The sequence below is a fragment of the Mustela lutreola genome, chromosome X (genome assembly GCF_030435805.1).
Source record: "Mustela lutreola isolate mMusLut2 chromosome X, mMusLut2.pri, whole genome shotgun sequence".
Lineage (NCBI taxonomy): Eukaryota > Metazoa > Chordata > Mammalia > Carnivora > Mustelidae > Mustela > Mustela lutreola.
Window position 1 is genome coordinate 56779221 of NC_081308.1, and position 17163 is coordinate 56796383.

At 42.7% G+C, this 17163-nt stretch overlaps 1 protein-coding gene and 1 long non-coding RNA gene across 2 annotated transcripts; both read left to right on the forward strand.

Annotated features, from left to right (window-relative positions):
- The first annotated feature begins 18 nt into the window (after positions 1–18).
- On the forward strand, positions 19–2638 carry LOC131821107 (conserved oligomeric Golgi complex subunit 2-like). Its single transcript, XM_059156865.1, has 2 exons — positions 19–282; positions 1114–2638. Exons 1-2 carry the CDS (start codon positions 91–93, stop codon positions 1336–1338), a joined length of 417 nt encoding a protein of 138 aa, XP_059012848.1. The 5' UTR covers positions 19–90; the 3' UTR covers positions 1339–2638.
- Positions 2639–2919: 281 nt separating this feature from the next.
- On the forward strand, positions 2920–16940 carry LOC131821109 (uncharacterized). The gene is made up of 3 exons (XR_009349831.1): positions 2920–3070; positions 11882–12098; positions 16581–16940. It is a non-coding gene; the product is annotated as an uncharacterized LOC131821109 (long non-coding RNA).
- Positions 16941–17163: the final 223 nt, after the last annotated feature.

The window sequence follows — 17163 nt, forward strand, 5'->3', positions numbered from 1 at the left end:
GCCGTGTCGGTGGCTTCTACGACCTCCCCACTCCTCACCCCTCGCACCTGGGGCCTGCTGCACAGACAGTTTGTCCTGAAAATTGATGGCATGCAGGTGCAGGTGGCATGGGGGGCGGTGGGGGTGGCAGGTTTTAACTTTGGGAATTACACTTCTCTAATTGTCTCTACTAGCCCTCTCTGGACTAGAGAGATTTTGGAGAGAATTGCCACAGAATTTAACCAGTTACAGTTTCATGCTGTTCAGAGCAAAGGCCTGCCTCTTCTGGACAAAGTAAGACCAGTAAGTGTTGGTTTCGATTTTCAATTTGCTGTTTGCGAATTTCCTGGATGATTTTGGTTTGACCTAGCATTGCCCCCTGATAATTGCTACTCTACAGGATTTTGAAGCTAGCTTTGAATTTTTTTTTCAGTGTCTCTTGCTTGGGACCCTGCTTCCATTATGTCACGCTAGATAGATTTTGTGTAAAGACACAAGCGTAGTCTCCAAACTGTGCAAGTAAAATTAATTCTGAATTTCATGTAACTTGACACATCATATGATGTAGTCAGAGTTCATTTATCCAAAGCCTTTGACTGGGTTTAAATGCACGTTTGTCAGATTTACTCCGTAGCTTAAGAGGCAAATAACATTTTGTCGTTCAGTAATTGTCTAAACTTCACTTTGATGAAGCCGACTTACTTTCAAAGAAATCATAGGGAGGGGACGCCTCAGTGGCTCAGTCAGTTAAGCCACTGCCTCTGGCTTAGGTCATGATCCCAGGGTCCTGGGATTGAGTCCCACCTTGGGCTCCTTGCTTGGCAGGAAGCCTGCTTCTCTTTCTGCCTGTGCCTCCTTGTGTGCTTGTGCTCTCTCTCGACAAATAAATAAATAAAAACCTTAAACAAAAAAAAGCAAGCAAGCAAGCAAGCAAGCAAACAAGCGATCATGGGGAGAAGAGATTGATTCTTATTCTCTAGGAAATGTTGGGATTTTAATCTTACATATATTCTGGTAGAATTAGAGGCTCGCTTTATATGTATAACACATATGTATATAAATTATTCACATATATTTGAGCTTTTAGAAACTGTTCTGCCTGGACCTTCTTTCCTGGTCTCTCTGTTCTTGCAGCGTATAGCCCACATTATGGCCATGCTGCAGCAGTCCCTGGGAGGCCTGCTGCTAGAAGGGCTTCAGACTTCCAATGTGGACATCATATGGCACTGCCTCCGGACTTACGCTACAATTGACAAGACACGGGATGCAGAGGCGTTAGTCGGTCAAGTACTGGTGAAACCGTACATGGATGAGGTTTGTGCCCCCATACACCTCATTCCGCAAACACAGAGCATCTAATCTGGCTTCGTTTCTTGACTGGGTGCGAGAGAGCTCAGGGCTCTTCCTTGAAGATGCTCCTAGTTCCTGCTCTTCTGGTTGTAAGAAAAGGTTGGTCCTGCTTGGTGCCCATCAGCATGCCAGGAATCAGGCATGCGCTCTGGTCTCTTCCAGTGATGCCATAGCTCAGGGATCATCTTAATTTAGTAGGGGTGAGGGACTTGCCTAGGAAGAAGGTACGGATCAGAACATTTTCAGGTCAATTTCCATTTCCCTAAGTTATACGTCAATGAAGTTGCCGAAAAGCGTGACCCCACCGAGGCGCCCATGCCCACTGGAGGAGGTGGAAGACAGCTCTGTGCTCAGGGAAAGTCCGTGAGGGGAGGCATCTTCGCAGAATTGATGTGGCCTAAGTCTTGAAGACCATGGGGGAGTTTGCCAGGCTAGGAAGGTGGGAGGGAGGGAATATTCAAAGATAAAGGGCTTTTAAGGGCGAGTTAGCAGGGTAGTACCTTAAGTCCAGAACTTGGTTACCCAGTGTTCTTGACCTAGGAGGATACAGTTAAATACAGGGAGTCAGTGTATCTTGCCTCTGAGCGGCCGGAGTATGGGCTGCACCGTGTGAGTCCGCCAGCACTCAGCAGCTTCCCATTTAGAGAGCGTCGGTTTCATCTAGTTCAGGCTGACAGAAGTCATGAAACCAGTCTCAGCGTTTGAGGGCTTTCTTCCAGTCACCTGCCAGTGCGAGTGTTCTTTCTGTCCGGTAAGCATAAAGCTACCCACCATGACTTCAGGATGAAAGGCTTCCAGTTTTAAAACGGGACAGTATCCCAGTGATAGAAGTGAAATTGAAGGATTAATTTCAGTAATCTTCTCAGCTTCATTAGGACTACTAAAAGTAAATGATCTGTCAGTTCTTTGTATGTATCCTATTATAGTTCATAGCTCTCTCTGTGGGGGTGAAAAAGATCACATTATTCTTTGTCACTAAATGAAAATATTTTAGGTATTTAATTTATGCCCTTTTCATTGACCTGAATCTAATACGCTAAATTAGGGAAGTACTTTATGCTTCCGTGTCGTTAAATGAACTATGGCCACGTTTGTATTTTAAGTTTGTATGCTTGTCATTCACCTCCTGCAACTCAGCCTCACCAAAAAAATAAAATACTAAAGCAAAATAAGATGTGTTTTCTTCCATCACTTTCCATCTCAGCCCTTTCCCTGTTCTGGAGACGGTAGAGGATAGGCCAGGGTGAAGATGGTACAGAGCTGTTGTCTGCAGATACAGTATTTCGCTTTTAAGCTCAGAAGGGAAGCAGATGAGTGTGTGTGATGTTTAGCTTCAGGCCAGTCTCTGTCGCTCAGCCTCTGTGTCCCCCAGGGTTGGAGCAGTATTCCCAAATCCCTGGACCTAGATTTTTGTGTCGTTGTTACTTACCTCCTGTTTAGAAAGCATACTGAGTAGAGAGGAGGAAGGACGAAGTGCATTTTTAAGGTTTACTCGATTCTTTTCTCTGTAGTGTATAGTTCATACTTCTCTTGTAGGTGCTTTAAAAACAAACAAAACCACAAACAATCAAATAAATAAATAAATAAAAATAAAACGCTCTTCCTTCTGCTAGGTAATTGTAGAGCAGATCGTTGAGTCTCATCCGGACGGCCTGAAGATCATGTATGCTAATAAGCTCCTGGAGTTCGTTCCTCACCACTGCCGCCTTCTTTGAGAGGTCACAGGAGGAGCCATCTCAAGGTGACGTAAACTGCTGTGTATGCACCTGAGCTCAGTTTAGTGACCACCTGTCACCTCCTCATGTGCCGCTGATCCCTGGCTGTCCTGTCTGACCCGGGAACGTGTGCTCTTCCCTATTTGTTACCAGTGCTGTGAGGCAGGTGTCGCTTGCCTGGGTTTACAGGGAAAGGGAATGAAGAGTGGGGACGAATCTCAACGGTGACATTTGTGTGACTCCAGAGCCTCTGCTTTTCTCTTGTCTATACTTTCTCCTTAACAAGGTTCAAAATCAAAATTGGTTTCCTTCCATTATTGTGATTTCATCATCGGTCTAGAAATACTAATTCATTTTAATTCAACACATTTTATACTGATGGCAATTAAAGTCATGTTCGGTTTTCCCTCCCTCTCTTATTTCATTTCCATGGCTTTCCAGTTCTGTTTGATGAATATCCCATTACCTTCCACCATCTCCGTCATCCCAGTCCAGACCTTTGTCGCCTTTTGTTCGCGCGTAGTGGGCTCTCCCCACCTGGTCTCCCAGCTCCACCTGTCCCTCTTCATTGCAGCCCTCGGCTGTCCCACCTGCCCAGAGCTCTGCAGCCTTTCTGAGTCGCTCGTGGCTTCTCATCGCCCACAGAGGATCATCCAGTCTTCCTGGCGCAACCTGTGACCCTTGGTGCTTGAGTCCTAGTGGTTCTCCGCTGTAGAACTTTCTACTGTGGAACTTTCCCCCATACCACTATGGTTCCTGGCCAGACAAGAGCGCTTGACCTTCCCTAACACACCTGGTACAGAAGATCCCTGACTTCACCTTGGTTCAGTTTATGGTTTTTTGACTTTTTATAATAGTGCAGAAATGATATGCTTTTAGTTTGGATCTTTTCCCAGGCTGGCGATCTACAGTAGGGTCCTCTTTTGTAATGCTGGGCAGGGGCAGTGAGCACAGCCCCCAGGCAAACCACGTGATCACGAGGGTCAACCGTCCTGTTCTGGCTTTCAGTGCAGTGTTCAGTAAGTTACATGAGATACCAGACACTTTATTGTGAAATAGGCTTTGTGTTAGAGGATTTTGCCCAACTGTGCAATACTGTAAGTGTTCTCAACACATTTAAGGTTGGCGGGGCTAAGCTCTGATGTTCAGTCGCTTAGGTGTTTTCCATGCATTTTCAACTAAAGAGATTTCCAGCTGAACAATGGGTTTATTAGAATCCGAGGCCGTCATATGCTGAGGAACATCTGTCTGTACTGTGCGCCTCTGTGTTTTCCTTCATTGCTTCCTGTCTCATATCCCTTTGTCTTTCTGTTGATCTGTCACTCCACATGAAGCTCCAGTCAAATACAACTTCTTTTTTTTTTAGGTTATTAATTTATTTACTTATTAGAGAAAGCATAAGCAGAGGGGGAGGCAAAGAGTGAAGCAGGCTCCCCACTGAGCAGGAAGCCCGATGTGGGACTCGATCCCAGGACCCTGAGATCATGACCTGAGCCACCCAAGCGCCCCCAGGCTATGATTATTTCAAGAAAAAGTCCTATTTGTGAATTCTTCATCTAGTGAAGATGAATTAAAATCAGAAAGTCAACTCTGCCACCTTTAAAAACCCAGGAACAGAAAAAAATTCCACGAGCAGGTATAACCCTATCCACAATAAATCACTTTCAATCCAGTCCTGAAAACTAATACAGAGTAGGAAGAAAGCATTACAGAAAAATTTTGTTTTCATTAATCAAGCTGGAAAATAACGGGCCTTACACGAATGCCCTTTAGGAAGACAGTTCTTATAGTTTTATGTTGATGGAAACTAACATTACATTCGAAATGCATGTTAAAACCATGACTGTAGACTAACTAGCACTTTCAGTCATCAGAAGATGAAAAATGATCAAGAGTCACCCAAACTGAATCCTGGTTCCTCCTGGAAAATGTGTTCCTAAATATTTTCCCCCTGAACTACTGTGCTCTTTCTGTATCTTACACAGCAGACACTGCGATGCACAAACACATCCAGAAGGCCTTTGAGGGCTGACAGCCTGCTGGAACAATGAGGAATTCACCCGGGTTTCTGCCTTTCTGCCGGGCCCAGAAAGTTCTGGGTAACCCAGGTGACGTGTCATGAGAATACAGGTGTGCCTCACACTGTACGTATCATCTCCTCAGGGTAGACACCAAAATCCATGTTCGTATATGAAAATCCGAGATGCATATAGAAATCAAGAGTGATTCTGTCATCTTGAAAGAAAAACACACTGTTGCGCTGCCACATGCCTCGTTTCTCCTCGAGTGACTGCAGGAAGTAGCGATTGCAGTCAGAAATCTCAGAAAGAAAAATTAGAGTAAGGGCAACACCTGAAGTTTACTCCTGAAAATACTTGGAGAACGACTGTGGCCAATAAACCAGGGCTTAGTTCATGAGACTATGTCAATGAGCTTATACCATCCCATGTTCTGGTCAAACCCTCATGTCTGGGAGATGGAGGGACGTCTTCATCTTCCAGAGCTACTATTAGGGAAAAAGGTGGAGACAATACTGACAGGAGTCCCTACTTCAGCAGGAGAGCCAAAAACACCTTGCCCCTCCATAATCCCAAATGAAAATAAACATCTCGGGGCGCCTGGGTGGATTAAGCTTCTGCCTTTGGCTCGGGTCATCTCAGGCTCTTGGGATCAAGCCCCACGTCGGGCTCTTTGTTCAGCGGAGAGCCCACTTCCCTCCTTCTCTCTCTGCCTGCCTCTCTGCCTACTTGTGATCTCTGTCTGTCAAATAAATAAAATAAATTAAATCTTTAAAAAAGAAAAAAAAGAAAAGAAAAGAAACATCTCATTTTACTAGTGTGCAGCAGTGACTATGCAGGAGAAATTATTATATTATTATTAGATGATATTATTATTATTATTATTATTGTACTATATTGTTAACCTTTTGAATTTGGACACCTAAAATTTTTAATAAAATATGAAGACTTTTTTTTTTTTAAGATTTTATTTATTTGAAAGACAGAGATCACAAATGGGCAGAGAGGCAAGCAGAGAGAGGGGGAAGCAGGCTCCCCACTGAACAGAGAACCCGATGCGGGGCTTGATCCCAGGACCTTGGGATCATGACCTGGGCTGAAGGCAAGAGGCGTTAGCCCACTGAGCCACCCAGGCGCCCCATGAAGGCTTTTTTTAAAGAACAAAAACTTCAGACTATATCTTTATCCTAGAAGTTCCCACTACAACTGGCTTCTGTCTTGGCCAACATTTAGCCATTTAGATAAAGTCCGTATTTAGTGCTTCGTATGTATGCATGTGTAAAATAAGAGGACAGTCATAAATCTTTAAGATTGTGTATAATAACCGTGAAATAAGGATTCTTGATACACAAGGTCTCGTTCTGGGGAAAACAGCTGGTGAACAGTATGCAGTTTTCAAATGACGGAGGGGAAATACGCATTCGGTTATGAGAAAGGGAAGGAGAACAAGACCAAATATTAATAAAAGGGAAAAAAGCTTTTTCTGCCATCTTTTCGTGCTGCAGTAACAGTGTGAACAAATGTCCCACAGATGCCCTCAAGAACATTAACACTGCTGAAAGGGGAGGCGAAGGCCAGGTTCTTAGGAGGCCCTGCAACAAAGCCATCGTCCCATTTCCTCACTGTGATGACGAAGCATGAGTACATTGGCAAATTTGAAATTATTGATGACCACAGAGCTGGGAAAACTGCTGTGAGCCTCACGGGCAAGTTAAACAAGTGTGGCATGACCAGCCCTAGACTTGTTTAACTGAAAGATCTAGAAAAGTGGCAGAATATTTCCATCCCCTCAGTTTGGTTTCACTGCATGGAAAACTTTTTCTGGCATCATGCACCATGAAGAAGGAAGACTCCAGGCAGGAGGGAAAATCCTGGATTCCTTTTTCCTAGAAATATAATATACATGGCACATGAAATGCCTCAATGGGGAAAAAAAAAAAGGAAAATAAATTACAGTCAACTAATGTTTGACAAGCGTGCCAAACAATTCAATGGGGGTAAGAACAGTATTTTACTCCCAAGCAGCCACATGCAAATAATGAAACGGGAGTCCTGCCTCACACCATACAGAGAAAATAACCCAAAATGCATCAAAGACATAAATGTAAGCATTAAAATGATAAAGTTCGGGATGCCTGGGTAGCTCAGTTGGTTGGACGGCTGCCTTCTGCTCAGGTCATGATCCCGGAGTTCCCGGATCGAGTCCTGCATCAGGCTCCCAGCTCCACAGAGAGTCTGCTTCTCCCTCTGACCTTCTCCTCGCTCATGCTCTCTCTCATCGTCTCTTTCTCAAATAAATAAATAAAATCTTTTAAAAAATAAAAATAAAATAAAATGATAAAGTTTTCAGAAGAAAACACAAAGGTAAATGTTAGTGGTCTTGAATCTAACAATGGCTCCTCAGCCATAACACCAAAGTACAAGCAACTTAAAAAAAATAGTAAACAAATAAATGGGACTCAACCAAAATGTCCCAGTTTTGTGCTTCCAAGGACCCCATTGACAAAGTCAAAAGACAAGCCACTAAATGGGATTAAATATTTGCAGGTCATATATAAGGAACATGCATTCAGGCTGTGTGAAGAATTCTTACAACTCAAATAAAAAGACAACCCAGTTAAGAAATGAGCAAAGAGGGGTGTCTGGGTGGCTCAGCGGGTTAAGCTGCTGTCTTCGGCTCAGGTCATGAACTCGGAGTCCTGGGATCGAGCCCCGCATCGGGCTCTATGATCAACAGGGAGCCTGCTTCTTCCTCTCTCTCTGCCTGCCTCTCAGCCTGCTTGTGATCACTCTCAATAAATCTCTCTCAAATAAATAAATAAAATCTTTTAAAAAAATGAGCAAAGAACTTGAATACACATTTCTCCAATATTCAAATGTATACATTAATATATAAATGTATATATAAATATATTTTACATTATCATATATTTATATAAACATATTTATGTAAATATATTTACATTCTTAAATATGTATTTAAATATAAATAAAATATATAATATATATTTAAAGATACATATAAGGTATATATAAAATATATGGGACAATAAGCACGTGAAAATATGCTCAACATCCCTAATCATTCTGGAAATGCAAATCAAAACCATGGGGAGATACCACCTCCCACCCACGTGGATGGCTACTATCAAAAAACCCAAAAGCAGGTGTTGGAAGGATGTGAAGAGCTGGAACCTGTAATTTGCTGGTGGGCTTGGAAAATGGCACAGCCACATTAGAAACAGTTTAGTAGCTCCTCAAAATGCTGAACCCAGAGTTGCCATATGACACACCAATATCACTCCTGTGTATAGAGCCAAGAAAAAAACTATCCCCAGACAAAAACTTGTGCATGAAGGTTTAGGGGTTATTCGTAATAGCAAAAAGGTGAGAACAACCCAGATGTTCATCAACTGATGAACAGATAAATAAAATGTGATCCATCCAGCCAGTGGAATATTATTCAGCCTTGAAAAGGAGTAGAATTTTGATACGTGCAACAACACAGAGGAGCCTTGAAAACATTCTGCTGATTGAGAGAAGTCAGTCACAGAAGACCACATATTGCATAATTTGATTTATATGGAATTTCCAGAATAGCTAAATCTACGGAGACCGAAAGTAGTTTAGGGGTTGCCTTATACTGGTGGTGATGGCTAAAGTTTTCTTTTGAGGATAATGAAAATGTGTAGGTAGTTCAGTATAGTATAGTTTACTATAGTGAAAGCCATTAAATTGTCCACATTAGATGGTGAGTGGTATGGCCTGTGAATTATATCTCAATTAAGCTGTCATCGAAAAATGCAAAGAACTTCTATATTTATCAAGTAGAAAAAGAATGAACTTGATTAAAAACATCAAAAATGGGGAAAATAAAAACAAACAAAATAAGATGGGAGGAATAAAATCATGACTGTTTATCATTAATTTAAATGTGTACAGACTGACTTTTTCTATTAAAGCGCCTATCAGGGGGTTACAGATCCATGTTGTTCAAGAAACATACTTAAAATGCAAAAGGGATTGAGAATGTATCAGGTGAGGAGATACCATGCAAAAGAGAAAGCCGGAATGGCAAAATTCATCACAGACAAGTTGGGTCTAAAGTTATAGGTACTAAGATGAAGAGGGACATTTTTAAAGGCAGAGTTTGGAAAGAAGATGTAAAAGGTATAAGGAGGTATACATCTAACAACATAATACCTAAGGACTCTAAAAATGCAATAACAAGGTAAAATTTTAGCTTTTCAAATGGGAGTATCTACTAGAAGGAGGGAAAAACAAGGACACACAGAAAATAGACATCCTGGGGTGCCTGGGTGGCTCAGTGGGTTAAAGCCTCTGCCTTCAGCTCAGGTCATGATCCCAGGGTCCTAGGGTCGAGCCCCACATCGGGCTCTCTGCTCCGCGGGGAGCCTGCTTCCTCCTCTCCCTCACTCTCTGCCTGTCTCTCTGCCTACTTGTGATCTCTGTCTGTCAAATAAATAAATAAAATCTTAAAAAAAAATAGACATCCTTATTTCCCTCGGAAAACATTTCTTTCTTACACCTAAGAAAAGCCATCTTTGTAAAGATTAATTGCATACTAGGCAACAAAGGAAACCTTTACAAGCCTTCCAAATTAAAGATTTAAAGAACAGTTCTTTGATCACAATCCAGTAGAATCAGAATTAGATAACCTGGTAACCAAAAAATTGAAACTACATACACGTTAAGAAATACAGTCTTCAGTTAAAGAAGAAGTCATAAGACGACTGAAGAAAATCTTGAAAGCAATGGAAAGGAGACTATTTCATACCAAAACTTACAGAAGACACCAGAAGTTATACTCTAAGGAGACGTTAGTGTCAAATGTCTTCAATTTCAAACATTTTTTGAATAAAAGAAACTACTCTTTTAAACCCAGCAGAAAAGGGCAGCTCAATCAAAAGAAAGAAAGTAATTATAATAAAGATAAATTTTTAAACCAATAAAAAATATGAGGGGCAAATAAACTCAAAGTTGTTTCTATGAAAGACTAATGAAATAATAGAAAAAAACACTTCACATGTCCTATTACGGATAAGAGAGGGGGAAGATGGGGTATGGGAGGAGGTGGGGAGAGAGGGAAGGGGGATGGGGAAAGGGGGGTTTCAGGGAGGAGGGGTCAGAGAGAGGGTGAGAGAGAGTTGCAAAACAGATAAGGATTGGGAACAGAGATATAAAAGCAAATGCTTAATATAAAAGAATCACTAAACTGCAAGGCACTTTATACTAATCAATTTGATAACCTAGAAGAAACGATGATTTCCTAGGAAAACCAAATCATCCAAATGATTCAAGAATGGAAAGTTAAGAAGATGAGTTCCAAGATCAGACAGGTTTGCAGCTGGATAGCTGTCATTCTACTGTTAAATGGCAGCAGGCAATTAAGCAATAATAAGTCAATTCACTTGATGAAGCTGAGCACAATTTTAATACCCAAACCTGAGAGGGAGGAACGGGGAAGCTATTAACACATCTGGCATAGGACAGATTAGTTAACAGAAACTGAACTATGGTTAGCAAATAACAGAAGTCAAGCATCTATCAAAAGACTATATCCTGAGACCAACTTGGATTCATTCCAGGAAAATAAAGGGAGCTCAAGACCAGAAAATCAATAAGATTTACCTCATCACTAAATTAACTGTGAAAAAACTCTTAAGACCATAGCAATAAATGCATTTGATAGAAAATAAAGGCACCTGATAAAAGGTGAGCAGCCATTCTTTATAAAAAATGAAGATAAAAACAAGGACGTTATGCAGGAGGGATTATTAACCAGGAAGCACTAGATCAAGAGGTAGAAAAAATGAGCCCATATTTGTTAAACAGTGACAGAGCCCCATGCGTGCGTGGATAGAGGCGAATGAGCTCATGGATGAGCACCAGGCTGTCAACAGGTATTTTAGGGACAAAGGCAGCGGTGAGGAGAGGAAAGTCTTAACAACAGGGAAGAAGGTAAAAGGAGGATTGCAGTTAAAAATTGTGCATGATGCAAACACATGCAAACAAGACCAGATATTTCCTCGTGTATAGTTTTTAAAACCCTGCACACATTACTGGAACTACCAACTCTTGCTTTCAGCTCCGCAGCCCTCGCGTGCTTTCCCAGTACCCGGATGCAGGGGTAGATCCTCCGTTGGTGACATCCTATGTCATTGTACTCCTAAAGAGACAGGTGAAACAGCGCAGGGGCTGCAGGTTGGAACTCAGGCATCGCTGTGCCCACCCCAGCTCCCTGCTTGCCCAGCCCCCACTCTGAAGCAGCAGGCACTTGGAGCTGTTAAGCAGGGATCTGAGCAGTTCTCTGGTTTCCCGTGGAGCCATCTGCATCCATCATGTTTCCCACAGCTCTCCCCGAGTGTTGGTGCTGGCTCCCCCCGAGTGTTCCCTTAGCTCCTAGCACACCCTTCTTAAGAGAGCACCTAGTACTCCCCGTCACAGTGCTCTGTCTGTCACATGCGTCCATTGATCCACTTTGTGCTGGTTGAGGGCTGGAGCCCCCTCCTGTTAACTTCTCAAGTCCGTTTCTAATGCAGCAGCACCTGGTACTTAAGCACCCTGTCAGTACCTGCCAAATGAATGAATTGTACTCTAAACATAGTATGAAGTCTGCGTTTTGAAACTCCTTTTTGGAGCTGTTTGCTATCATTTTCCCAGGCAATTTAAAAATCTCCAGCCTTGCTGCCAATAACCTGAAGGGGTAAAGGAATGCCGGCATGCCCCATGGGACATGTCATTCTGGATGGTACTTTGGCAGCAGGGACTTTGATAGCGCTCTTTCAAACCCAGCAGGATGGTGGAGGGGTACGTGGCTGAGTACCTCCCTGGTCTGACCCTGTGTGACGCCACCCGGTGCTTGCAGCTGCCCTCTGGAAGGTGTTGCGTTAGCGGCAGAGCCGGAGGGCACCAAGCATGTGTCTGTCTCCAAAGTCCTGGGCACCACATCACAATGCCTTCCTGAGAAGCAGAATCAAGGACAGTTGCTGATCTTCATTCTTTCCCACCAAAGGTATCTCATACACCATCTTTGGAAATTGGAGCCAGGGGGCGCTTGGGTGGCTCAGTCGCTTAAGTGTCTGCCTTCAGCTCAGGTCATGATCCCAGGGTCCTGGGATCGAGTCCCACACATTTGCCTCCCTGCTCAGCGGGGAGCCTGCTTCTCCTTCTCCCTCTGCCATTCCCCCCACTTGTGCTTTCTGGCTCTCTGTGTGTCAAATAAATGAATAAACTCTTTTTAAAAAGTTTGGGCCATATTCTTTCACAATTCTACTTTCCCTGGGGTAATTTGCCACCTCCCTGAATTTACCTGCATATTTCCCAAAATCTACTTATCTTCCAGCCTTCTTGACCATAATGAGTCTATAAATTTTCAATAGACAGTGTGAACTTACACTTGCTAATATTTGCATAACATGCACCTCTTTCGATCTCAAAGAAAAGCTTTGCACCGCAATGGTCTCTAATCTCCAATTAGGTTCTGTTCCGGGATCCCACTGGAATTCTACACGCCTGTCCCCTAAGATGCCATAAATTGTGGTCCAGTTTCCCAGCCAGCCAAGGAAAGCACATGGGAAATCTTGCTGAAGTATGAGTAAGAGCCAACGAAAGGGAACATATTTATCTGCCTCGAATGCTGGGACCTGAGGAAAGCAAGTTTCATTACAGACAAATCAGGAAGGAGGTGCAGATTGCTTTTTATGTCACTTTTTATGTCACTCTGGATTGGAGGTCTGCCATTGATCATTAAGGCCATTTCCTGCAATGCACTCACCAGTGATACTCACTTCGGAGTGGACAAAACTTAGGAAATGGCCAAGGGGAGCTCTGCTTACACTTTACACTCTCAGCATTTATGTGTATTAATTTCTTTATAGGGCAGTATAGAGACATGAGGCCACATTGAAAAAGCAAAGCTTGTCATCCTATGGCCTTGGGTCAAGAATAGAGATAGTGCTGCTCATGTCAGTTTCAACCTCCAGTGGCCAAGGGTTTGATCTGATGCTCTTTCAAGTTTTCACCATAGCCTTTCTCAAGCTCAATGGCCAATAATCCCACAGGAGGAGATTTTAGGGCCCTCTCAAACCTGTTTTGCTGCCTGCTTCCTCTGCAAAAGTCACCACTTTGCCTGTGTATCTACCACCCCTTAGAGCCTTTGGAATCAACCACGAATTGCAGTGCTGATTCCTTCCATGACCACATATTGTTTACAGGAAAACTCTTCTTTGTTATGCCTTGCCAGTCAGAGTGACAGTTTCATCCGCAACCTGGACCAGGTTCGGGAATATTCTACACATAAATGTGAGCAAATGTTTTCTGTATTGAGAGACATGTACATTCTGTAAATGGACTCTATTTTAAAAACCAATACATAGGGTACACATATGTCCTGACCCAGCTGGAAGGAGGTACTTCATTTCCATCTTTCAGAAAATTGGTGTAACACATTGATTTTCATAACAAAGAAAGCAGTTTTGTGTCCTCTACCAAAAGACGGTCATAGTAAGCAATAAATTGCCTCTTTGGAGTGAACAAATTAATAAGATATTTTCTAAATTTCAAAATAACAAAGACAGAACGATGTCTTTAATGCTATGTGCATCTCCTTAGTTGCAGGACATTGTGTCATGGACCACCTGAGCAATGACACATGGCGGCCGGTAGTCTGATTTGTACATCAATTCCCCTGGCAACCTGTTAAAAGAAAGTCTTGCACATGACAAGCTTTCAATAAGACACTGACAAGATGGCCAGGAAGCCCCCTTAGCTGGCTTTTTCAGGTGTCCAGACATCTAGTCAACCTACCTCACCAACTCATCACCATGCTTACTGGAGTAAACCCAATCTCTTCCTTCCCCCTGGAGATGGGAGAAGAGCCACTCACATGTTTGTATGGAATTCTCATTCCCCCTCGCTCTGTCCCCACATGGCGCTATCCGTGTACTAAATAAACAAATCTTTATGTCACCCGGTAGTTCCTGGGTCAAATTACACAACTCGGAAAATTTTGGGTCACTACAGCCTTTTGTTTTTCTCTCCATCTTAAGCCTTCTGGGTGACCAACAGCTATCTAAAACTCATGTTGCTGCCATATGCTGTTGTTCTGCTTCATCTTTCCAGTAAAGTTCAGTATTTTCCCCTAAAGTTTGGTTTATCAGTATCTCCAGCGTCTATCTCCAGCTCGGGTCACGATCCCAGGTCCTGGGATCAAGTCCCACTCTGGACTTCCTGCTCTGCGGGAAGCCTGCTTCTGCCTCTGCCTCCCATCTCTTATGAATAAATTAAAAAAATCTTTAAAAATTAAAAAAAAATTTCTATCTTCCCACTTTTAAAGATTAATTCTAGGAATTATTGCTATAAATCCAAGTGTCCTATCTCTTTCTTAAAAAGTCTTCTCCAGGGAACCTGGGTGTCTCAGTTGATTAAATGTTTGGCTCAAGTCATGATCTCAGGGTCATGGGATTGAGCCCTAGTGAGGCCTCTGCGCTCAATGGGGAGTCTGCTTCTCTCCTTTTCCCTTTGCCCCACCCCCCTACTCACATTTAAACACATGTGTTGTCTCTCTCTCTCTCTCTCTCTCAATAAATAAATAAACAAATCTTTAAAAAGTCTTCTCCAAAGGGAGTTTGAGAAATAGTCCAGTAAGGGGCTGGAAGAAAATATTATAAGTTTTATTCATATTTCATGTCATTCATTTAACTGTTTATCTTTTGCATGTCATTTATAATGTGCATAATAATTTAGTAGAGTAATAGAGTCTATAATTTATCAAAAATTTGCTTAAATTGGTGGTATGTCTGCAAATATTTTTGTATGTATGTATGTATGTATGTATGTATGTATTTTTGTGAAAGAGAAGTGCACAGTAATAAAAGGAGATCACTGCTCCAGGGACCCAGATATTTCCCCAAGTCCTGTTTCCTTCCATTCCCTCTGGGCTTCATTAGACCCCCTTAACACCAATCTTGTCCCTAAAACACGCCCTCTGCAGCACCAAGTTCGAAGGCTTAACTCGGGCCATCACTGCAGGTTGTACCGGGATGACCTTAGGGAAAAGGGTGGTGGGTCTCACAGGTTTGCTGTGTCACCCCCATGAACAGTCCTTTGTTCTGAACAGCTAGTGCAGCCCACGTTTGCAATCACAGGCTCTGGCACCAGAGTGGGCGTAGATCCCAGCTGGCCCCTCAGTAGCAATATGGCTTTGGGAAAGTTGTGTCATTTCTGGCCCAGACTTACGGCTCATCCATAACGTGGAGGAGAAGACAGTGTGACCCTCAGTGGGCTGTTGAAAGGATCACGAGATGGTTCGACTCAGGTGCTCTGAGGTACCCAACACACAGTAGGCCCACAGTAGAACAAAAAGTTGTTCTATTGATCTTATAGTTACTATTACTCATACTAACAAAACTGATCATTTGAGATGATTTTCAAGCGAATTGTCTTCGCCTGGATTTCTAAGATTAACCTGCTTCAAAATGACTTCTGCTCTACTGTGAAAAACGAGCTAACCAACAGGTTTCTTCTGCGTCTTTTCTGAACTTTTTAGGATCCTCTCTAGAGAAAGGTTCTAAAGGAAGGCAAAGTGCAGAAATACTCTTGCTTCAAAGGATGTGTAGGAAATGATTAATTTTGCCAAAAAACAGTGCCTTGAACATAAAAGATGTTTGATGAAGCTCACTGTAGACAGTGTAACCCTCCAGGATTCATAAGTTGAAAACTCAATGTCCAAAGGGACATAACTAGGAGATGGGGTCCTTGGGAGATGTTTTAGATGTTTAGGTCATGAGGGTGGGCGGTTTAGGTCATGGGCGAGATTAGTGTCTCCATGAGAGAGACCCCACAGAGATCCCTCGCCTCCTCCACCTTGGAGGTTATAGGGAGAAGATGGTCATCTGTGACCCAGGAATTGGGCACTTGAACAGACACGGAATCTTCCACGGTCTTGATCGTAGACTTCCCAGCTTCCAGAACTGAGAGAAATAAGTATGTCTTTAAAGCACCTAGTTTATGGTGCTCTTGTTACATCAGCCCAAACTAAGATAAAGCTTCTCTCTTATACTGAAAAATAACACAAATGTTAACAACAATTTAAGAAAGGAACATTGTGGCCAATGACATGTAATGAACATCATCTCTCCTCTACAGAGCCAAGAGCTTAATTAGTTTCGGGCAACTCAGTAGAGTATGATTAAACCAAAGAGCAGCAAGATGTCTAAATGCTCAAGTCCTCTGCCTCCTACTTTTCTGCCAAAACAAAAGAAAAGCCCTAGGCTGGTTTTGGTTGCCACCAAGGACAAAACATCCAAATTCCAAATTAGAAAGCCTTGGGGTTTAATTGTGGATGTATGGAATTACATAGAAGCTCTCTTTGATCATTCCAAAGGATGTTTCCCTGAAAGGTTACAAATACATCTCAGCCTACCAACCATCTCAGGCCTACCACAAAAATTATATATATACACTTTTAGCATTTTAAAATGTGTCTAAATTTCAGTTTCAGATCCAGTTTTGACTATTGTTATGGGCTTAGTTGGATGCCCCCAGATTCCTACGTTGATGTCCTAACACCCAGCATCTCAGAATGTGGCAGTATTCAGAGATGGGATTTTTAAAGAGGTGATAAAGGGAAAACGAGCTCACTGGGGGTGGGCACCAAGCCAACAGGACTGGTGTGCTTACAGGAAGAGGAGATTAGGACACAGACAATACAGACTGAAGGACAATCGTTTGAAGACAGAGTGGAGAACACAGCTATTTGCAAGCCAAGGAGAGACGTTTGAAGAATCGAACCCTATTGCCACCTTGATCTTGGACTTCCAGCGCCCAGAACCATGAGAAAATAAATTGTATGTTGCCTAAGCTACCCGGCTGTTGATATTTTGTTTACGATAGCCCATGACTCAGAAATTTGAGGACCTCCCCCCTAGACTTTATCCTGAAGTTCTGTTTCAGCTTCAGGGGCTTGTGTAATACTACTGTATCAAGGAGGGAGGCTCCTGCCATTCCCCACACTGGGTCATTGAGACACTGCACAGCTGTCCCCAGGGCTGGCTACATAATTTACAAGCCCCATGCAA

What these genes read in the sequence shown, in the direction of transcription:
- LOC131821107 (XM_059156865.1), top strand. Translation starts at nt 91, where the DNA reads ATGCAGGTGCAGGTGGCATGGGGGGCGGTGGGGGTGGCAGGTTTTAAC. An exon ending in TTCTGGACAAAGTAAGACCA is followed by an intron (nt 283 to 1,113) that starts GTAAGTGTTGGT and finishes CTGTTCTTGCAG; the next exon opens with CGTATAGCCCACATTATGGC.